We start from the raw sequence: 24342 nt of genomic DNA, 5'->3' as shown, positions 1-24342 counted from the left end.
TACTACATGGCCTCTATTAACTGGGTAGATATCGCGCAGAGAATGAATACAATTGAACTGTGGTACGCTTTTAAAACATTAATCACAGATGCCTTGAATGCGTATATACCATTAAAAAAATACTCCAAGAGAAGGGTTCCAAGTTGGATGAATAGTGAAGTTGCCACATTACTTGAGCAGAAAAAGGTGGCATGGAAAGGTTACAGAGCAATAAAAAGTACTGAAGCCTATAACAGCTACAAGGTGATCTGTAATAGAGCCACAGAAAAGGTTCGACAGGCGAAGGCAGTTTATGAGAAATCACTAGCAAACAGAGCAAAGAGGGGGGGATAAAGAATTCTTCACATATATAAATGCCAAGAAGAGCAGGACAAACCAGATCGGACCTTTACGTAAGGGAAAGGGGATAGTAATAAATACACCAGCTGCCGTTGCAGATGAACTCAACAGTTATTTTGCATCGATATTTACAAATGAAAAGCCTTTTGTGGCAATGGGAAATTGTGGGAGCGAAGTTAAAAAATATGTAATTAATGATATTGAAATTTCGCAAGATTATTTAATGAAAAAACTTTCAAGCCTACAGACCAGTAAGGCTCCTGGAGTTGATGGAATATACCCTATAATCTTGAGAGAGGCGGCAAGCGAGTGCATTGAACCACTGAGGCTGGTTATGCGAGCATCACTAGACTCTGGGGAGATTCCCTTGGATTGGAAAAGTGCAAATGTATCTCCCATACATAAGGGTGGCTCTAAAAGTGAAGTGGGAAATTATCGACCTGTCAGTCTGACTTCTGTAGTAGGGAAAATCATGGAGGCAATGATCAAGGGTGGAATTCAGGATCATTTGGATCGAATTGAAATTCTCAAGGATACTCAGCATGGTTTTGTAAAGGGAAAATCATGTTTAACAAATCTGGTTCGCTATTTCGAAAGGGTCACTCACGAGCTGGATTTAGGGAATAATTTCGACATTGTTTATTTAGATTTCAGCAAAGCTTTTGACTCAGTCCCACATGAGCGGTTGCTTTATAAGCTAGAACAGGTTGGAATCACTGGGAAAATCCTTAGATGGATAGAAGGATGGCTTCAGGGCAGGAGGCAGAGGGTTGTGATAAATGGCTATTCCTCAGATTGGGTTGATGTAAGAAGTGGGGTTCCCCAAGGATCAGTATTAGGACCACTGTTGTTTTTAATTTTCATAAACGACATTGATGAAGGGATAGAGGGCGTGATGTCTAAATTTGCAGATGATGTTAAAATTGGTAGAGTAGTTAATGATCACTGTCAAGCTGAGCTTCTTCAGAGAGACCTAGATAGACTTCAAGAATGGTCAGAAAAATGGCAGCTGTGCTTTAATCCAACAAAGTGTAAGGTATTACACCTGGGAAACAATAATCCCAAAATAACTTATTCACTTGGTGGAGTTCAACTAAACCCAGTACTGGAGGAAAGGGACTTGGGTATTACGATACGGTCAGACATGAAATTCTCTGAGCATTGTAAACAGGTTGCAAGGAAGGCCCATGGGGTCCTATCGATGATCTATCGAACTTTTGCAAGTAGAGATAGGGACGTGATAATCCCATTATATAAGGCTTATGTTAGACCACACTTGGAATACTGTGTTCAAGTATGGAGACCGCACCTAAACAAAGACATCGAGCTTCTTGAAAAGGTGCAAAGAAGGGTAACTCGCCTGGTGAGATCGGCAAAAGGGCGTCCTTATGAAGAAAGACTTCGAATATGTGGGTTGCAGAGTTTGGAAACTAGACACCTTAGAAGAGATTTGATTGAGGTGTTTAAGGCTCTGAGAGGCATCAGTAAAATGAATGAGGACAAAATTTTCAAGATTATAAATGATGCTAGAACTAGGGGACATAAATTCAAGTTACGGGGGAAAATGTTTAGATTGGACTGCAGGAAGTTTTATTTTAGCCAGCGAGTTATAAATTATTGGAATAAGTTGCCTTCATGGGTGGTAGAGGCCGACAGTTTGGGGAAATTCAAAGGTCATCTGGATAGTACTTTCGGGTAAGGGAAGCGCATAGGATGATAGAATTAATTTCCTTTTTATTTATTTTTTATTTCATTTTATTATTTTTATTTATTTATTAATTATTATTATTTATTTATTGATTTATTTAATTTTTGTTTATATCATTGTTTTGTTCGGATTTTTTTTTTTTTTTTTTTTTTGGCTGGTGCAGCATAAGCCATAGGCTTTCTTGCACCATACGGCCGTTACTAATACTAATACCTATACTAATAATTAGCATTAGTAGAGGCATTTGATGCACAAAAGCAAGCTTATGCAGCATCAGCCAAAAAAATAAATAAATAAAAAATAACCACTTCCACTTCACCCCTCTGTTCGTTCAAAATACCTGTCCAGCTGAGCCTTAAACTTATTTAGGCTATCAACTTCCACGACAAGGGATGGAAGTCTGTTCCACCAACCAACCACCTGCTGGCTAAAGGCAAATTTCTGCACGCCTTTCCTACATCTGTCTTTCCTCAATTTGAATTTATGCCCTCTCAGGTGATTATTCTGAGCAAGAGGAAGAATCCCATCAGCATTGAGCATGCTCAAACCATTCAAGGCTTTATACACCTCTATCAGATCACCTCGCTGGTGCCTAGTCTCCAGACACTGTAATTCGCAAAACTTAAGCCTTTCTTCGTAAGAGCACCCCTTTGTTCCATTCACTAATCTTGTTGCCCTTCTCTGTACTCGTTCCAGCAGCTCTACATCCTTCTTGAAATGAGGCCTCCAGGCCTGTATACAGTACTCTACGTGTGGCCTGACCATTGCCTTATACAAGGGAATAATCACCTCCTTATCCCTGCTAGAAAAATTCCTATATATCATTGACAATACACCATGAGCTACTCTTGCAGCCCGTCTGCACTGCTCAGAGAACTTCATATCTGCCTGCACAACCACCCCCAGGTCCCTTTCATTCTCTACCACTGTCAGTGTATTATCACAGAGTTGATACGTTGCTCTGGGGTTGCTGTTTCCCATATGTAGTACTTTACATTTGTCAATGTTAAACTTCATTTGCCACCTCTCAGCCCACGTGCTCAACCTTTCCAGATCCTGTTGCAGCAGCATAGTGTCAGTAGTGTCCTTGACAACCCTGCCAACCTTCGTATCGTCTGTAAACTTGGACATTAAGCTTGATATACCATCATCAATATCATTTATAAATACAGAAAACAATAATGGACCCAATACTGAATCCTGAGGGACTCCACTAATAACATTAGTCCACGATGAGCAGTGTCCATTGATTACCACACTCTGTCTTCTCCCCCTCAACCACCCCTTTATCCATAGCAGTAATTTGCCTCCAATGCCACACTGCTCATTGGAGTGCAGCAGTCTTCCATGTGCAACAGTATCAAAAGCCTTTCTAAGATCCAAGTATATAATATCAAAGTTATTCCGTGCATCCAGTTCTTTTGTGACTGCATCATAGTATCCAATCAAATTGGTCAGGCAAGACTTCCCCTTAACAAAACCATGCTGTGTCTGAGCTATAACTGAAGTCTTGTCTAGATGATCCTGCAGTGCTTCTTTAACCAGTGCCTCCATTAATTTTCCGGGAACAGAAGTTAAACTCACAGGTCTATAATTACTTGTGTTACCCTTTGATCCTCCTTTGTGAATTGGGGTCACATTTGCACATCTCCAGTCCATGGGTACCTCCCCTGAGTCCAAGGAAGCTCTCATAATTATGGCTAAGGGTTTGCTTACTTCCTTAGCTGCCTCCTTTAATATAACTGGATAGATCCCATCCACCCCAGGTGCCTTTCTTGTCTTTATCTTCAACAATTTCTCCTCCACTTTACCCTCAGTTATTACAAGATTCTCTAGCTTACTGCCAGAGTTGAATACACCTCTGGCATTCCCCTCGCTGAATAACTCCTCATGTGTGAATGTCGATGCAAAATATTCATTTAGTTTGTTAGCTACCTGAGCAGGATCATCAACAGTTGACCCATCGATATCAAGTGGACCAATATGATTCATCCCCTTCCTTCTAGAGTTTACATAAGTAAAGAACTCTTTGCTGTTTTTCTTTGCATCCGTTGCCAAAGATTTCTCGTAATCTGCCTTCGCTTGCCTAACCTCCTTTGTTTGATTGTGATTTTGGTTTTTAGGAGCATTAGCAACTAAGGCCATATTGCTCCGGGATATGCGGTGGTAATTTCCGGACCTTTCCGCATACTCCGTATTTGGTGGTGACGGGCTCGAACCCCGGTCTAATCAAGAAGCGTGTGCTACGCACTGCTGCTCCTTCCCACCTGGCTACGGAGGCACCTAACCTCCTTTGTAACTTGGTTACAGATCAACTTGTATCTATCATAGGCTTCTGTGTCACGTGTTAATTTGTATATATCCCATGCTAATTACTATTACTAGTATAGTAATTACTATACTAGTACTAGTATAGCTAATTACTAGTATAATTACTAGTGTCCGAATCATCTCTAAATATAAGGATAAGGAGGTGATTATTCCCTTGTATAAGGCAATGGTCAGGCCACACCTAGATTACTGTATATACAGGCCTGGAGGCCTCATTTCAAGGATGTAGAGCTGCTGGAACGAGTACAGAGAAGGGCAACAAGATTAGTGAATGGAACAAAGGGGTGCTCTTATGAAGAAAGGCTTAAGTTTTGCAAATTACAGTGTCTGGAGACTAGGCACCAGCGAGGTGATCTGATAGAGGTGTATAAAGCCTTGAATGGTTTGAGCATGCTCAATGCTGATGGGATTCTTCCTCTCGCTCAAAATAATCACATGAGAGGGCATAAATTCAAATTGAGGAAAGACAGGTGTACGATAGACGTGCGGAAATTTGCCTTTAGCCAGCGGGTGGTTGGTTGGTGGAACAGACTTCCGTCCCTTGTCATGGAAGTTGATAGCCTAAATAAGTTTAAGGCTCAGCTGGACAGGTATTTTGAACGAACAGAGGGGTGAAGTGGAAGTGGTTTTTTTTTTTTTTTTTGGCTGATGCTGCATAAGCTTGCTTTCTTGCATCAAATGCCTCTACTAATGCTAATGCTAAATTGCTTGAGCCCTACACCCAAAAATTTAATAACTTCAATTCGTATAAATAGTACTCCTTTTGGTTGACCCCTATCTATAAAGGTTTTTTTTTGTTTTTTATTAGTTTTTTTTTATTTATTTATTTTATTGTATTTTACTTTTTTCATTTTATTTTATTTATTTTATTTTTTATTTTTTTTAGCTCCTAGCCACTAAAATCTCAGGAAATTAGGTGGCAGGACCTGCCAGAGTAAATAACTATAATAGTGGTGTACCTGGTCTGCCTCCACGAGGCGGAGTTTGGTCAACGTTGGATCCCATTAGGGGCATAGCAGCTAAATGACCAGAGGAACAACGGTACACGACAATGCACACTTATAAAATCCATACACTTTTAAACCTCTGGCATTGACAGTGTTCTGTTTCACACTCACAATGTATAGCACGCGGAGATGGGGGAAACCCCTGGTGCCGTTTGACACTAAACACACTCTACTCTGTCAGGGTAGTATCACACAGTTGATACGTTATTCTGGGGTTACTGCATTCTATATGCAGTACTTTACATTTGTCAATGTTAAACTTCAGTTTCTACTTCGCAGCTCACCTGCTCAACTTTTCTAGATCCTGTTGCAGTTGCGTACTGTCATTATTGTCATTAACAACCCTTCCGACATTCGTATTGTCTGCAACTGGGACATTAAGCCTCATATACCATCATTAACATCAGTAATAAATACAGAAAACAACAATGGACCTAACACTGAGCCCTGTGGGACTCCGCTAAGAACAGTGTCCACTGATTACCACTCTCTGTCTTCTCCCACTCAACCATCCCTTTATCTATAGCAGCAATTTGCCTCAATGCCACACTGCTCCAATTTGTGCAGCAATCCTCCATGTGCAACAATATCAAAAGCCTTTCTAAGATCCAAATATATGATATCAAAATTATTCTTTGCATCCAGTTCCTTTGTGAACACATGATAGTATCCAATCAAATTGATCAGACAAGGCTTTCCCATAACAAACCTATGCTGTGTCTGAGCTATAACTGAAGTCTTGTCCAGATGATCCTGCAATGCTTTTTTAAACAGTGCCTCCATTAATTTCCCTGGAACAGAAGTTAAACTAACAGGTCTGTAATTACTTGTCTCCCATTTGATCCTCCTTGCAGATTGGGGTCACATTTGAACATCTCCAATCAATGGGTACCTCCCTTGTGGCCAAGGAAGCTCTCATAATTAAGGATAAGAGTTTGCTTACTTCCTTTGCTGGCTCCTTTAATATAACTGGATAGATCCCATCCACCTCGGGTGCTTTTTTATGTTTATCTTCAACAATTTCTCCTCCACTTTCCTCTCAGTTATTACAAAATCATCTAGCTGACTGTCAGAGTTTAATTCACCTCTGGCAGTCCCCTCCCTGAATAACTCCTCATGTCTGAATATAGATATAAAATACTCTTTTAGTTTGTTAGCCACCTGAGCAGGATCACCAACAGTTAAACCATCAATATCCAGTGGACCAATCTGATTCATCCCTTTCCTTCTACAGTTTACATAAGTAAAGAACTCTTTGCTGTTTTTCTTTGCATTCCTTGCCCAAGATTTCTCGTAATCTGCCTTCGCCTTCCTAACCAGAGTCTGGGTGCGAGAATAGCCTGTGCGGACATTGCTCCTTAAAGCTCTTGAAAACAGAGAAGTTTTTCCTGATTTATTTTCTGCTTTATTAGTTTAAATTGTCATATTAACTTATTTTCTAACGTAGCTTTATATTCCTAGTTACGATACTTAGTTTAAAGTTTAACTTAGACAGAGATTTTGTAGATATTACTTAGTATCGGTAACGGTATCAAATCCACGTGTCACAAATTTAACGAGAGGTCTTTTTTTTTTTTTTAACCAAATTTAGTCGATTTATTAACCAATTGTTATATCAAATTATCTTCTATAAGTAGATTATAGACTAGTCAGGATCCTTAGTTTATTCTAAATTGAGATAGCGAGATTTGGAAGCTAATCAATACTTACGAGTCCGTAGAAATACCGTTCGTGAATTCCCGCCAGTTTTTACGATAGCATAAGCTTAGTATAGTGCATAATATAATATTGTCAATTAATCAGTAAATCTATTAATCTTGATAAACTTTATTGTCAATTAAATTGTACTTTTAACTCTATATATATATAAATAACGACTTAATCGTAACAAATAATTAATACATAACTATAGTGGTACACGTGATACGGAAGTTGTATAAAGGGAACTCGTAGAAAACACTAGATACCGAAAAAAAATATATATAACATAACTGTTTTGGGATATAACTTAAGGATTTAATTTTTGTTTTGAATTTTATAGAATTAAATCGGAATCATGACTCTGACCAGAGCAGCAAAGCAAAAGGCTCAAGCTAATGGGAGTGCTGTGGTTCAGGGGAGAACTGCGGGGGGCAGTTGCCCTCTGAATCACAGTCTATTAAAATGCACTGTTTGCTTGATGTTTGCGGAGCAGTCGGGTACGGGACATGATACTGCCAAGGGGGATGACTTTGTGTGTGCACGATGTAAGGAGTGCAAGGAAATCAGGCGACAACTCAGCGTTGTTATGGGCCTTTATGAGAGCTTGAAGGACAGGGTGGATGCCCTCGAAGGAAATAAATTGAGGGGCCCATCAAGCTCTCAGCTGCCCACATCAACGCCAGAGCTTGCACTTGGTCATCAGGCAACACAGAGGCAGCCCCCTAGGCAGAATGCGCTGGTCCCACAGGAACTAGTAGTTGTTGGTGACTCTATTGTCAGGGAAACGGGGAATTTGCTTTGTAAAAAGGATAGGTGGAATAGGACCAGGGTATGTCTGCCAGGGGCAAAGGTTGATGACGTTGTAGAGCGGATATCATCTTTTAAGGGCACAAAAGGTGATATAGTTGTACACGTTGGCACTAATGATATTAAGAGTAGGAGACCGGCGGAACTACTTAGCAAGTACAGGTCACTGTTGAAAAAAAGCCGTGAATTAGGGTTGAACTTGAGAGTGTCTGCAATTCTGCCCAGACACGATAGGAGGGAGTATATGATGAGAGCCTTGTCGATCAGTTCGGCCCTGGAGGGATTGTGCAAGGCTCAAGGGGTAAAATTTTTTTCAGCCTGGACTGTACTTGTTAACAGGAGAGATTGCTTCTACAGGGATGGGATACACTTAAATAGAAAGGGTGCAAGAATTTTTGCTGATGCTGTCGAGGCAGTGTTAGGTGGGTCGGAAAACTGCTAGTTGGGGGGGATACAAGGACTAATAGATTAACAGTAGCCACTGGCAGAGGTGGAAGTGATTCTTGCACTGCTTCTATTGAAATGAGCAGAAGCCTGAAAAACAAGATGCCGGATATTTCAGAGACTGCTGGTAGTCATTGCGGTACAAGTAAACACATGGGTTGTGTTAGGGTAGCTAAGAATAGAAACAGGTGCATGTATACCTGTGTGTACACCAATGCTAGGAGTTTGGTAAATAAATTTGATGAATTTGAGGTATTGCTCAAAACATCAAAGGCAGATATTGTTGGGATATCAGAGACGTGGTGTCACACAGATATAAGTAATGCGGAACTGGAATTTGGGGACTACAATGTGTATAGAAAAGATAGACAGGACAGGAGGGGAGGAGGGGTTATGCTATTAATTAAGAAACACATAAAGTCCAAGGAAGTGAAGCCAGTCGACATCGATGGACAGGGCAGTGTCGAGTCAGTTTGGTGTGACATAAGCATAGGGAAATCAAAATTGAGAGTAGGAGTGTGCTATAGGCCTAATGATTCTGATGAGTGTAATAAGATATTGTACAGGGAAATAGAGTGGGCCAGTAAATCGCAGAGTCTTATAATGGGGGATTTTAATTTCCCGGATATTGACTGGAATTTGTGGGTTGGTCACTCGCACACTAGCAAGGCTTTTGTGGATTTATTGGATGATTGTTTTCTACATCAGCATGTTCGTGAGGCAACAAGAGGGAGCAATACTCTTGATCTGATTATCAGTAGTGATTCTTCATGCATTAAGAATCTGCAGATAAATGAACCACTAGGTGGCAGTGATCACAGTGTGTTGAAGTGGGATTTACTCAAGGAGGTAACTACCATCAGAGGTAAAGGGAAGGGTTTTTGTTTTCGTAAAGGCGATTATGATGGTCTGAGACAGTATTTAAATTCTATACAGTGGGACCAACTGATGATGTTACCAACAGCAAACTCAAAATGGGAAGCATTCAAGGAACTAATCTTGGAGGCTACCAGGCTTTACATACCAACTAAGAAATATTGTTCAAGGTTTAGGCCTAAATGGTTGTCAGATGAACTAATGAGACATGTGGCAGAGAAGAAAAATGCATGGGATACATACAAATTAATGGGTGACATGGAAGCCTATGATAGATATAAGTTGGTCTGTAACCAAGTCACAAAGGAGATTAGGCAGGCAAAGGCAGACTACGAAAAATCCTTGGCAAAGGATGCAAAGAAAAACAGAAAAGAGTTCTTTACATATTTGAACTCGAGAAGGAAAGGAATGAATCAGATTGGTCCACTGGATATTGATGGTTCAACAGTTGAGGATCCTGCCCAGATGGCTAACAATCTAAACGAGTATTTTGCATCTACATTCACGCATGAGGAGTTATTCAGGAAGGAGAATGATGTAGGTAAAGTAAACATGGGCAGTGAGCTGGATGATTTTGTAATAACTGAGAGGAAAGTGGAGGAGAGATTGTTGAGGATAAACATAAAAAAGGCACCTGGGGTGGATGGGATCTATCCAGTTATATTAAAGGAGGCAGCAAAGGAAGTATGCAAACCCCTAGCCATAATTATGAGAGCTTCTTTGGACTCAGGGGAGGTACCCATAGACTGGAGATGTGCAAATGTAACCCCAATTCACAAAGGAGGATCAAAGGCTGACACAAGTAATTATAGACCTGTTAGTTTAACTTCTGTTCCAGGTAAATTAATGGAGGCACTGGTTAAAGAAGCACTGCAGGATCATCTAGACAAGAATTCAGTTATAGCTCAGACGCAGCATGGTTTTGTTAAGGGTAGGTCTTGCCTGACCAATTTGATTGGATACTATGATGTAGTCACAAAAGAACTGGATGCAAGGAATAACTTTGATATTATATATTTGGATCTTAGAAAGGCTTTTGATACTGTTGCACATGGAAGACTGCTGCACAAATTGGAGCAGAGTGGTATTGGAGGCAAATTGCTGCTATGGATAAGGGGATGGTTGAGTGGCAGAAGACAGAGAGTGGTAATCAATGGACACTGCTCAACGTGGACTAATGTTATTAGTGGAGTTCCTCAAGGTTCAGTGTTGGGTCCGTTGTTGTTTTCGGTGTTTATGAATGATATTGATGATGGTATATCAAGTTTAATGTCCAAGTTTGCAGATGATACAAAGGTTGGCAGGGTCGTTAAGGACACTACTGATGCTATGCTGCTGCAACAGGATCTGGAAAGGTTGAACAGATGGGCTGAGAGGTGGCAAATGAAGTTTAACATTGACAAATGTAAAGTACTACATATGGGAAACAGTAACCCCCGAGCAACGTATCAACTCTGTGGTACTACACTGACAGTGGTGGAGAATGAAAAGGACCTGGGGGTAATTGTGCAGGCAGATATGAAGTTCTCTGAGCAGTGCAGACGGGCTGCAAGAGTAGCTCATGGTGTCTTGTCAATGATATACAGGAATTTTTCTAGCAGGGATAAGGATGTGATTATTCCCTTGTATAAGGCAATGGTCAGGCCACACCTTGAGTACTGTATACAGGTCTGGAGGCCTCATTTCAGGAAGGATGTAGAGCTGCTGGAACGGGTACAGAGAAGGGCAACAAGATTAGTGAATGGAACAAAGGGTTGCTCTTACGAAGAAAGGCTTAAGTTTTGCAAATTACAGAGTCTGGAGACTAGGCACCGGCGAGGTGATCTGATAGAGGTGTATAAGGCTTTGAATGGTTTGAGCATGCTCAATGCCAATGGGATTCTTCATCTTGCTCAGAATAATCACCTCAGAGGGCATAAATTCAAATTGCGGAAGGACGGATGTCGGATAGATGTGCGGAAATTTGCCTTTGGCCAGCGGGTGGTTGGTTGGTGGAACCGACTTCCATCACTTGTTGTTGAAGTTGATAGCCTAAACAAATTTAAAGCTCAACTGGACAGGTATTTCGAACGAACGGAGGGGTGAAATGGGAGTGGTTTTTTTTTTTTTTTTTTTTTTTTTTTTTGGCTGATGCTGAATAAGCTTGCTTTCTTGCATCATATGCCTCTACTAATGCTAATGCTAATGCTAATGCTAACCTCCTTTGTAACTTGGTTACAGATCAACTTATATCTATCATAGGCTTCTGTGTCACGTGTTAATTTATATGTATCCCATGCATTTTTCTTCTCAGCCATATGTCTCATTAGTTCATCTGACATCCATTTAGGCCTGAACCTTCAACAGTATTTCTTAGTTAGAATGAAAAGCCTAGTAGCTTCCAAGATTAATTCTTTGAATGCTTCCCATTTTGAATTTGCTGTTGGTAATATCATCAGTTGGTCCCACCATATAAAATTTAAATACTGTCTCAGACCACAATAGTCACCTTTACGAAAGCAAAAACCCTTCCCTTTACCCCTGATGGTAGTTACCTCTTTGAATAAATCCCACTTCAGCACACTGTGATCACTGCCACCTATTGGTTCCTTTATCTGCAGATTCTTAATGCATGAAGAATCACTACTGATAATCAGATCAAGAGTATTAATTCCTCTAGTTGCCTTCCGAACATGCTGATGTAGAAAACAATCATCCAATAAATCCACAAAAGCCTTGCTAGTGTGTGAGTGACCAACCCACAAATTCCAGTCAATATCTGGGAAATTAAAATCCCCCATTATAAGACTCTCTGATTTACTGGCCCACTCTATTTCCCTGTACTGTTTCTTATTATACGCATCAGAGTCATTAGGCCTATAGCACACTCCTACTCTCAATTTTGATCTCCCAATGCTTATGTCACACCAAACTGACTCGACACTGCACTGTCCAACCATGTCGACTGACTGTACTTCTTTGGATTTTACGTGTTTGTTAACCAATAGTATAACCTCTCCTCCCTTCTTATCCTGTCAATCCTTCCTGTACACATTGTACTCCCCAAATTCCAGTTCTGCATTCCTTATATCTGTGTGACACCAAGTCTCTGATATCCCAACATCTGTCTTTGATGTTTTGACTAACACCTCAAATTCATCAAATTTATTTACCAAACTCCTAGCATTGGTATTCACACAAGTATGCATGCACCTGTTTCTATTCTTAGCTACCCGAGCACAGCCCATGTATTTACTTGTACCAAGCTACCCTAACACAGCCCATGTGTTTACTTGTACCAAGCTACCCTAACACAGCCCATGTATTTACTTGTACCAAGCTACCCTAACACAGCCCATGTGTTTACTTGTACCACAATGACTCCTAGCAGTCTCTGAAATCCCCTGCATCTTGTTTTTCAGGCTGCTGCTCATTCCAATAGAAGCAGTGCAAGAATCACTTTCACCTCTGCCAGCGGCTACTATTAATCTAATAGTCTGTGTACCCCCCCCCCCCCAAGCTAGCAGTTTTCCAACCAAACTAACATTGCCTTGATAGCATCAGCAAAAATTCTTGCACCCTTTCTATTTAAGTGTATCACATCCCTGTAGAAGCAGTCTCTCCTGTTAACAAGCACAGACCAGGCTGAGAAAAATTCTACCCCTTGAGTCTTGCACAATCTCTCTCTCCAGGGCCGAATTGATCAACAAGGCTCTCATCATATACTCCCTCCTATTGTGTCTAGGCAGAATTGCAGACACTTTCAAATTCAACCCTAATTCATGGCTTTTATTCAACATTGACCTGTATTTGTTAAGTAATGTAATCTTACATTCAAAGAAAAATCGATGATCCAGCATACACCCTGTATCAATGGTTTATGAGCTCCAAACCCAACTCCAAAATACTTTAAAGCACCAACTAATAGGAGTGAAAGAAAAATTAGCATCAATAATAAAAATGAATATAATAAAATTAAGATACTATCCTGAAGCTGACAAGGGGCTTTTCGACAATGGTCATGATCGCAGGGTTCTATAGCACGAAATGTATGACAGAATTTAAAGGTGAGAAATTAGTTGCTTTCTTGGCACATGCATATCAAAGACCAAGAGTCTGAAAATCTTTTTTAAATTAATTTGGATAATAGAGTGTCAGCATCAAAGCAATCTACAAGTAATTATTGAGGTAATTCCTATCATTCACTCATTAATTGAATTATGATGCCGAACCTATTGAGCCTTGCTGCTCTTATATTTATTAATTTACTAGTTTATAATAAACGCACAATCATTTCTTTGAAACACACTTACCCTGCAATGAAAGCAAAAAACTCAGGACAACATGTTTTACGGCCACATGAAGATATTTCAGTAAAATGTTTGGATACCAGCACCTACCATAAAACATATTTATAAATATGTGCAACAAATTTTATAAATATACTTTTATAAGATTTCTGCTGCAATCTTACAAGATAAATATAATGAAAGGCTGAAGTGTAGAAGAATGAAAAAAACTATATCTCTTTATGCTATAGTAAAATCCTGATGTACAAACATAAGTTGGAATTTATGGCCACACAAATTTTATTTATCAAATTATACTGAAGCTTACAAACTTTTTCTCAATTTATTATACATCAATATTCATTGAATGAAATCTAAAAAAACTGACAAATTCAAAACAGGGTGCACAACCTAATACCTAAGAACCTTGGCATTATACCTAAAAACCTTGGGATTATGCTACATCTACTGAATATGTCAGTCCAGTTTGGTGTCACTCCATACATGTAAAGAAAGTAAATGTACCACTGAATAGTAGTAGTAGTAGTGGCATGTGATGCAAGAAAGCAAGTGTATGAGCTTATGCAGCATCAGCCAAAAAAAAAAAAAAAAAAAATCACACCATTCCCTCCAAATGCCTGTCCAGTTCCTCCTTAAATTTATTCAACCTATCAACTTCCACAACGACAGATGGAAGTTTGTTCCAGCAATTAACCACCCGCTGGCTAAAGGCAAATTTCCGCACATCTATTCTACATCTGTCCTTTCTTAATTTGAATTTATGTCCCCTTAGATTCGTAATCTGAACAAGTGGAAGGATCTCATCAGAATTCAGCGTGCTGAACCCATTCAAGGCCTTATACACCTCAATCAGATCACCGCGCAGGTGCCTAGTCTCCAGCCACTGCAATTTGCAGAACTTAAGCCTCTCTTGATAAGAGGATCCCTTCATTCCCCTCACCAATCTTGTTGCCCTTCTCTGTACACGCTCAAGTAAATCTACATCCTTCCTAAAATGAGGCCTCCAAACCTGTACGCAGTACTCAAGGCGTGGCCTGACCATTGCCTTATACAGAGGGATAATCACCTCCTTTTCCCTGCTAGCAAAATTCCTATATATCATTGACAAAACCCCATGACCTGCCCTGGCAGCCTGTCTGCATTGCTCAGAAAACTTCATATCTGCCTGCACAATTACTCCCAGGTCTTTTTCATTTTCTACCACCTTAAGTGTAGTACCACACAGTTGGTACGTTTCTCTGGGGTTACTTCTACCCATATGCAGTACTTTGCATTTGTCAAGGTTAAACTTCAGTTGCCACTTCTTAGCCCATCTGCCCAAATTATCCAGATCCTGTTGCAGTAGCACACTGCCATTACTGTCATTCACAACCCTGCCAACATTTGTATCATCTGCAAACTTCGACATTAAGCCTGATATACCTTCATCAATATCATTGATAAATATGCAAAACAACAGTGGACCTAACACTGAACCCTGTGGGACTCCACTAATGACATTAGTCCACGAAGAGCAGCACCCATTGATTACCACCCTCTGTCTTCTCCCACTTAACCATCCTTTTATCCATTGTAGCAACTTACCCTTAATACCATTCTGCTCCAATTTGTACAATAGTCTTCCATGCGCAACAGTGTCAAAAGCTTTCCTGAAGTCCAAATATATGATATCAAAATTATTTTTTGCATCCAGTTCCTTTGTAACCACATCATAATATCCTATCAAATTTGTCAGACAAGACTTTCCCTTAACAAACCCATGCTGTGTCTGAATTATTGCTGCAGTCTTGTCTAGATGATCCTGCAATGCATCTTTAACCAGTGACTCCATTATTTTACCAGGAACAGAAGTTAAACTAACTGGTCTGTAATTACTCGTGTCACCCTTCGATCCCCTTTTGTGAATTGGGGATACATTTGCACATCTCCAGTCCGTGGGAACCTCCCCTGAGTCCAAGGACGCTCTCATAATTATGGCTAAGGGTTTGCTTAGTTGCTTTGCTGCCTCCTTTAATATAACTGGATAGATCCCATCCACCCCAGGTGCTTTTCTTACGTTTAACTTCAACAATTTCTCTTCCACTTTGCTCTCAGTTATTACAAAATCATTAAGTATCCTGCTACAATTTGATAACCTTCTGTCATTTTCAAACCTTAATAATTCCTCACGTGTGAATGTAGATGCAAAATACTCATTCAGTTTGTTTGCTATCTGAGCAGGATCATCAACAGTCGAACCATCGATGTCAAGTGGACCAATCTGATTCATCCCCTTCCTTTTAGAGTTTATATAAGTAAAGAAATCCTTGCTGTTTTTCTTAGCATCTTTTGTCAAGGATTTCTCGTAATCTGCCTTCGCCTGCCGAACCTCCTTTGTGACCTGATTACAGAATGATGATTACCATCTGAAAACCGGCTGAAACCATCTGAAAGTAAGCTTAAAGGCTACGCCAGTCAAGAAGCTACACACCCCTTGTTGGTATTGTCCCATCAGATGTGAGATGGGAGATACAGGCAACCACTAACTACAAAAAGTGATGGAAAATCCATTACACCCACTGATCGAACAACAACCCTTTATTCAAAGACTGAAATCAAGAAGAGAATTTCTCGTGATAACAAATGAACTGCTTACCACACATCCTTGACCTGCATTACCAAATAGAGAGGTTAAAAGTGAACATAATCAAGATTGGATGACCCCACAAGAAAAATTAGCCCTCGGCCATCTGTATGGATGGAAAGTTTGGCGGTTACTCAACTCTTATAACTGGCATGAGTAGATTCAGGGAGAATTTGAAAAAATAAGGTATACAACCCCACATTTCAACTCTGTGTGAAAACCTTTTTTAAATTAATGTACAGCTGAACAAACAACAAAACATCTCATACTGAAAAAATGAGAAAAATTGAAACTCAACTCATGCTTCAGCAAATTCACAAATTTCTTCAAGTTGTAACATGCTCGACCTGTTGGAGGCTATAGAGAATGCTATTCAAATGGCAAGTTCCTGGGCAGAAATAGTATAAAGAAGAGAAATATCCAGACATTTTACTTTATGTGTTGCTATACAGGGTGTCTCAAAAATATTGGTACAAACGTTTAGGGGAGGTAGATGACATCTAAAGGAATGTGAATCGCATAGGAACCCATAACCAGAAACGTCACGGGAAAGTAGTAGCAGAGGCACAAGAAGCAGAAATGACACAAGACAGTAATTAGTGGCAAACATTTATTTGACATAATATTAACAATGGAGTACGAGATGGATGCATTTCATGATGTTACAACAGATGCTCAAAGGTTCTACCATGAGACGCGATGCATGCGTGACACCGACGCAGCTTGGATTGGCAAACACACCTGGGTTTCTTTGACAGTAGCAGCAGCAGCGCAGACGAGTCTCGCCACGAGATCCATTTCCGTCTCCACAGAAAGAAATCAAGGCTCGATAAATCAGGTGAGCATGGAGGCCAGGCAACGGGTCCACCACGGCCAATACATCGACACCCAAAAATGCCTGTTCAAATGGTCACAAACACACCTTCCATAATGGGCAGGCGCCCCGTCATGTTGAAACCAAATTTTGCATCTCACATTTGCTGGAACATCATCAAGTAACCCTGGTAGAACTTGTTCAAGAAAGATCCGATATTTAGCAGAGTTCATGCAGGATGGTAACAGGTATGGGCCGACTAAGCAGTCACCGGCCATACCTGCCCACACATTTATTGCAAAACAGTGTTGTGCTGCATGGGGGCACACACCGTGTGGGTTGTCGTGAGCCCACACATAAGCACTGTGCTGATTGAATAAGCCTTCCCGAGTGAAATAAGTCTCATCAATGAACAAAACATAGGCTGGAAAATTCAAGTCTTGAACACTTTCTTGGAGAAACCACTGTGCAAAAGCCACACGTGCAGGATGATCTTGGGGGAGCAGTAACTGAACCCTGTGGAGAAGAAAGGGGTGTAAAGAATCGTCGGGCCAGATACGCTGTACACTGCATGTTCGTGTCAGACGGCACCTGATTTCTCCCATCTCCGCACTGTACACTGCAACAAGACACTCCTAAGGCAGAGGCAATGGCACATGTGCTGGTAGTAGGATTATTCTGGACTGCATTCAACACACTTTCTTCCATGGTGGGAGTTCGCGTCGAACAGGGTCTACCCGCACTACTCCTGTTACCTCTAAATGACCCATAATCGCACAAACTTTGATGCACACGTGCAAACAAACGGTGGTCCGGTACATGTCTGTCTGAGAAGCATTTTCCATAAATTCGTTAAGCGGCTCATCCATTGCCCTCTGCTAATCCATACACTAGGTGCATGTCTTCCAGCTCACAGTTTGTATATAGATGCATGCTCTTCGTGCGGAGACTACTGCTTGAATGAGTAAACCAGAAATTTTCCCTCTCGCGAACTGATAAACAGCGCCGTCTACCGGCTTACCGTGACATTTCCGGTTATGGGTTCCTATGCGATTCACATTCCTTTAGATGCTACCTACCTCCCCTAAGACCTCCGTAGCCGAGTGGTCAGGAGCAGGAGTGCAGTAGCACACGCTCTTTGAGTAGACTGGGGTTCAAGCTCCTGACTGCTGAATACGGTCAATCTGCCAACCCGCACTGGACCAGCGTGGCAGATTATGGTCCATATCCCTCAGCATGAATTGTTGAGGAGGCTTTCATCCTGCAGTGGGTTGATAATGGCTGCATTTACCTGTTTTTTACCTCCCCTAAATGTTTGTACCAATAGTTTTGAGACACCCTGTATATGTTTATGCTATTTATCTATTGGATCACTTTTTTTTTTTTTTTTTTAAACAAAGACTGTATGTTTAAAGATGCATTGCAGGATCATCTAGACAAGACTGCAGCAATAATTCAGACACAGCATGGGTTTGTTAAGGGAAAGTCTTGTCTGACAAATTTGATTGGTTATTATGATGTGGTCACAAAGGAACTGGATGCAAAAAATAATTTTGATATCATATACTTGGATTTCAGGAAAGCTCTTGACACTGTTGCGCATGGAAGACTACTGTACAAATTGGAGCAGAATGGTATTAAGGGTAAGTTGCTACAATGGATAAAAGGATGGTTAAGTGGGAGAAGACAGAGGGTGGTAATCAATGGGTGCTGCTCTTCGTGGACTAATGTTATTAGTGGAGTCCCACAGGGTTCGGTGTTGGGTCCACTGTTGTTTTGTGTATTTATCAATGATATTGATGAAGGTATATCAGGCTTAATGTCGAAGTTTGCAGATGACACAAAGGTTGGCAGGGTTGTTAATGACAGTCATGGCAGTGTGCTACTGCAACAGGATCTAGATAATTTGGGCAGATGGGCTAAGAAGTGGCAACTGAAGTTTAACCTTGACAAATGCAAAGTACTGCATATGGGTAGAAGTAACCCCAGAGAAACGTACCAACTGTGTGGTACTACACTTAAGGTGGTAGAAAATGAAAAAGACCTGGGAGTAATTGTGCAGTCAGATATGAAGTTTTCTGAGCAATGCAGACAGGCTGCTAGGGCAGGTCATGGGGTTTTGTCAATGATATATAGGAATTTTGCTAGCAGGGAAAAGGAGGTGATTGTCCCTCTGTATAAGGCAATGGTCAGGCCGCGCCTTGAGTACTGCGTACAGGTCTGGAGGCCTCATTTTAGGAAGGATGTAGATTTGCTTGAGCATGTACAGAGAAGAGCAACACGATTGGTGAGGGGAATGAAGGGATCCTCTTACCAAGAGAGGCTTAAGTTCTGCAAATTGCAGTGGCTGGAGACTAGGCACCTGCGCGGTGATCTGATTGAGGTCTATAAGGCCTTGAATGGGTTGAGCACGCTGAATTCTGATGGGATCCTTCCACTTGTTCAGTTTACGAACCTACGGGGACATAAGTTCAAATTAAGAAAGGACAGATGTAGAATAGATGTGCGGAAATTTGCCTTTAGCCAGCGGGTGGTTAATTGCTGGAACAAACTTCCATCTGTCGTTGTGGAAGTTGATAGGTTAAATAAATTTAAGGAGGAACTGGACAGGCATTTGGAGGGAATGGTGTGATTTTTTTTTTTTTTTTTTTTGGCTGATGCTGCATAAGCTCCTACACTTGCTTTCTTGCATCACGTGCCACTACTACTACTACTACTACTACCTAAAATTTGACTGTTTCCATATTTCCTTCCACGTACATTCTAAAATAAATTGATAGAATGCACAAAATGTTGTTGTTTCAAAATTTACATAACCAAAAGTTATACTGGAAATAACTCAAGTATAAGACCCACTAATCAAGACAGATACACTTTACATTAGCTATAAATTAACCAAACCATTAGCTATAAATTAACCAGTCTATGATAGTTTTTCATTTTAGGTCTTTCTGTTCATGTCTACACTTCACTGATGAGGTGAAAAGAATTGCTGAAATAGCTGTATAAAGAGTGGCATTCATTTTCATTTGATGGTTAATAGCCATCCTTTTACAGAATTAGCATTAGTAGAAGCATATGATGCAAGAAAGCAAGTTTATATAGCATCAGCAAACAAAAACAAAAAAAAAAAAAACCTTACCATTTCACTCACCCATTCACTACAAAAGTTTTAGTTCAGCCTTGAATTTATTTAAGCTGTCAACTTCCACAACAACAGATGGAACTGCAATTTAATTGAGTTGCTCTATTGATTGGCAAGGGCTGTGTGTGTGTGTGTGTGTGTGTGTTTGAGGTACTTCATATATATCCTTTAATAATGTTTTGAGATGATAGTAACTTGTGTATTCCATCTATCATATTATTAGGAATGTAAAGTTTTACTATTCAAATATCTGCTGATTTAGTACTTCACTAACAACTATATTTGTTTTGATATTTTTTTTATTTCCATTAATATTTGTTTTTTTTTTATGACGTATGAATTTTTTTGTTTTGATACATCTAGGTTTATGGTATTAGTTGGACAGCATAATTTTAATGATGAGGTATTAATTTATTTTATTAATTTGGTTTCTTTATGAGGTTTTATGTTCTGGTTGCAATTTATTGGTTTTACTCATTTAAGTCTCTCTCTCTCTCTCTCTCTTCATTTCCATTTTTCACATATTAGTAAAAATTTTCAGTCTACCTTAAACCAAAATGGTGGTACCCAGTCTAATTAAAAATATATTTATAATTAAAGTTTATGAACCTTAGGTCTTTCTGTTCACACTGATTAGACTGACTAGTTCTTCACTGATGAGGTGATAAGAATCACTGAAACAGCCATACACAGAGTGGCATTTCTTTTCACAGGATTGTTAATGGTCATCCCTTTATAGACTGGTTTAATTATATTCCTGTATTGATTAGCAGGTCTCATACTTGAAGTATTTCTAATATAGTTTCAGGTTTTCTTTCTTATAAAATTTTTTGTTACTACTATTATATATTGTTACTACTATTTAATGAATTTGAAGTGCTGGTTAAGACATCCAAGGCAGATATTGTTGGGATATCAGAGACATGGTGCACACTCAGATATAAGGGATGCAGAATTGGAATTTGGGAAGTACAATGTGTTCAGAAAGGATAGACTGGATAGGGAGGAGGGGTTATGCTGTTAGTTAAGAAACACAAAATATCTATGGAAGTGCATCCAGTTGACATAGATGGACAGTGCAATGTTGAGTCAGTTTGGTGTGACATAAGCACTGGGAAAGGAAAAATGAGGTAGGAGTTTTTTTTATAGGCCTAATGACTCTGATGAGTACAATGAACAATTATACAGAGAAATAGAGTGGGCCAGTAAATCAGAATATCTCATAATGGGGGATTTTAAATTCCCAGATATAGACTGGAACTTGTGTTGGTCACTCACACACTAGAAAGGCTTTTGTGGATTTATTCGATGATTGTTTTCTACAGCAGCAGGTTAGAGAGGCAACCGGAGGGAGTAATACTCTTGATCTAATTATCAGCAGTGATTATTCATGCATTAAGAATTTAGAGATAAAGGAACCACTAGGTGGCTGTGATCGCAGTGTACTCATTTGGGATTTACTTAAAGATTTAACTACCATCAGGGGCAAAGGAAAGAGTTTTTGCTTTCATAAGGGTAACTACAGTGGTCTTAGAGATTTTTAAAATTTTATACAGTGGGACCAAATGATGATGTTACCAAAAGAAAATTCTAAATGGCAAGCATTCAAGGGAGTAATCTTGGAAGCTACTGGGCTTTTTATAACAAATAAGAAATACTGTTTTGGGTTTAGGCCAAAATGGATGTCAGCTGAACTAATGAGACTCATGAAAGAGAAGAAAAATGCATAGGACACATATAAATCATCATGTGACACAGAAGCCCATGGCACATATTAGCTAGTCTGTAATCAAGTCACAAAGGAGGTTAGGCAAGCAAAGGCAGATTATGATAAATCTTTGGCTAGGATGCAAAAAAAAAAAAAAAAAAAAAAAAAAAAAACACAGCAATAACTTCTTTACTTATAAACTCTAAAACGAAGCAGATGAATCAGATTGGTCCACTTGATTTCAATGGTTTGACTGTAGATGATCATTCTCAGATAACTGGCAAACTAAATGAGTATTCTGCATCTACATTCACAAATGAGGAGTTATTCAGGGAGCAGAAGGCCAGATGTTTATCAAACTATAACAGGGAGTTAAATGATTTTGTAATAACTGAGAGGAAAGGGGGAGAGAAATTGTTGAAGTTAAACATAAGAAGGAACCTGGGGTGGATGGGATCTATCCCGTCATATTAAAGGAGGCAGCAAAGGAATTAAGCAAACCATCAGCCATAGTTATGGGAGCATCAGTGGATTAAGAGGAGGTCCCTACAGACTGTAGATGTAGTCTGCAGATTTATCTCCAATTCACAAAGGGGAATCAAAGGGTGACACGAGTAATTACAAACCTGTTATGACTTCTGTTCTAGGGAAAATAATGGAGCCATAGGTTAAAAAGGCATTGCAGGATCATCTAGACAAGACTGTAGTAATAATTCAGACAGAATAGATTTGTCAAGTGGAAGGCTTAACAAATAAATTCTCAGATATGTCAGACAAGTTGTACTTGGTACCTCAGAGTCTGAAACACTGATGGAACTGATACTCGGGTGACATTCAAGTGAAGTGAACCAGACCCAATTTCGGCAAAGTCCAGACATTCTGTGACAGCCAAATCCTCTGCATGCACCTTCAAGAATAATGGAACAGTTAGTAATCCTGAGTATAACCTCCATGCACAAGCACACTGTGGGTGACCACCAAGGTGTGAACCAACGTAAGCAGGGGGCGAGGTGTGGTGCCCACACCATGAGGAATGCCACCCCTCTGTGTTACCATGCAATACTAGGTGGTAGACAACTCTCATCAACCGGTGCAATACCACCACTTTGTTTATTTGAGGCTTGAAGTGGTGGGACCCATGTCTAGTTTCTAGAACTAAGTTCTGGTCAACCCTTCCCCATCTCTTCCATCATGCAGTATGACTGATGACTTTTAAGGTTATGATGGACATCATGGCAATATCCAATCTTCCTTACATTTAGAGGGTACAGCTCTACAATGGTGTTCGCAGGCCGGCCTCTAGTTAGTACACTGGACCGAACCTATTGGTAACTCTTTAGGAGGTTTCCGGATCTGCTAGTGTATAATCTTGCTACCTCTACTCTGTTAGATACTGAGTGGAGGGAGTCCAAGTAGTGTGTATGTGGGGGGCATTGTCGAGGCCACGTTATGTCAAGGAACTGGGTATATTCTTACCACGTGTACGCCATATCCAAAATTTCATTCCTTCATACAGCATGTCCCTCCCCCACTTTTTCTTACTATTGAATACACCATGAACTGTCAAACTAATAGAGTAAGCTTATCTGCGAAAAGATCTAAAACTCCCAAACACTTTCCATTCATTTCACAAATATACGTGGTCTCAATTCTAATCTCAATGATGTCCATTTCCACTTGCAGTCTGCCAAACCCCATGTACTTTTTCTGACAGAATTTCAGTTATTGGTTGATTCAACTACTGCTCATCTCAGTTGCCAAAATAATTTGTTGTATGATTCCTTTTGCCTCAAAGGTGGTACTTGTGCATATGTTCCTTCCGATATTCCTTGTCAGAGACTTGGTAATTTGGAATCTCCTCTTTTCAATCTTCTCTGGCTTAAAATCTCTCTACCTCATTGTGTCAAATTCATCTGTTGTCTCTACTGTTCTCCCAACTCCACTAATCACTTGGAGCTCTTTGACTTCTTCTCTTTGCAACTTCACTTTCTCCAGTCCAACTTTCCTAACAGTGAGGTAATTTTCCTTGGTGATTTTAATGTTCCCAATTTCAGCTGGATTCTGTTTTCTAGTCACACCGACCCAGATGGTCGAGATGCTGAGGCATTTTGCAGTTACTAATGACCTTGCATAGATTGTTCATTTACCTACAAGAATACTGGACAATCCTAACCATACAGTCAACATGCTTGATCTTTTTCTTACAAACGACCCTTCTAAGTTCTAAGTACACAGTCAAAGTGAATGGTCCTTTAGGCACCTCAGATCACAACTTGGTGATTGTCTTTTCTCCAATGGAGCCTTTATCTCAAGACTATTCCCAACCTTGTATTGTTTGGCATTACAAGAGTGCAAAATGGGATGACCTGCGAGATTTCTTTTCTTCTTTTCCTTGATTGGACTACTGTTTCAAAACTTCTAATGTCAACATTTGCGCAGATAGTGTGTCAGTGAAATTATTCTTGTAGGAATGGAATCCTTTATTCCACACTCCACTTTAAAATTTCGTCCTTTATCTAAACCTTGGTTTTCCAATAAATGTGCTAAGGC

At 40.0% G+C, this 24342-nt stretch overlaps 1 protein-coding gene across 3 annotated transcripts in view; it reads right to left on the bottom strand.

The window, feature by feature from the left end:
- LOC150076660 (uncharacterized) overlaps window positions 1-24342 on the bottom strand; it is a 349756-nt gene that overhangs the window by 75056 nt on the left and 250358 nt on the right. For all 3 annotated transcript variants that reach the window (XM_090386112.1, XM_090386111.1, XM_090386113.1), the window contains one exon: window positions 13506-13588. In XM_090386112.1, the coding sequence (XP_090242238.1) occupies window positions 13506-13588 (83 nt within the window). The remainder of the gene's footprint in view (window positions 1-13505; window positions 13589-24342) is intronic.

The sequence above is a fragment of the Mastigoproctus giganteus genome, chromosome 12, assembly GCF_048544385.1.
Source record: "Mastigoproctus giganteus isolate SK-2022 chromosome 12, ASM4854438v1, whole genome shotgun sequence".
Classification (NCBI taxonomy): Eukaryota; Metazoa; Arthropoda; class Arachnida; order Uropygi; family Thelyphonidae; genus Mastigoproctus; species Mastigoproctus giganteus.
Note: the sequence above shows the minus strand (reverse complement) of the source record. Positions and strands in the feature narration are given on the sequence as shown.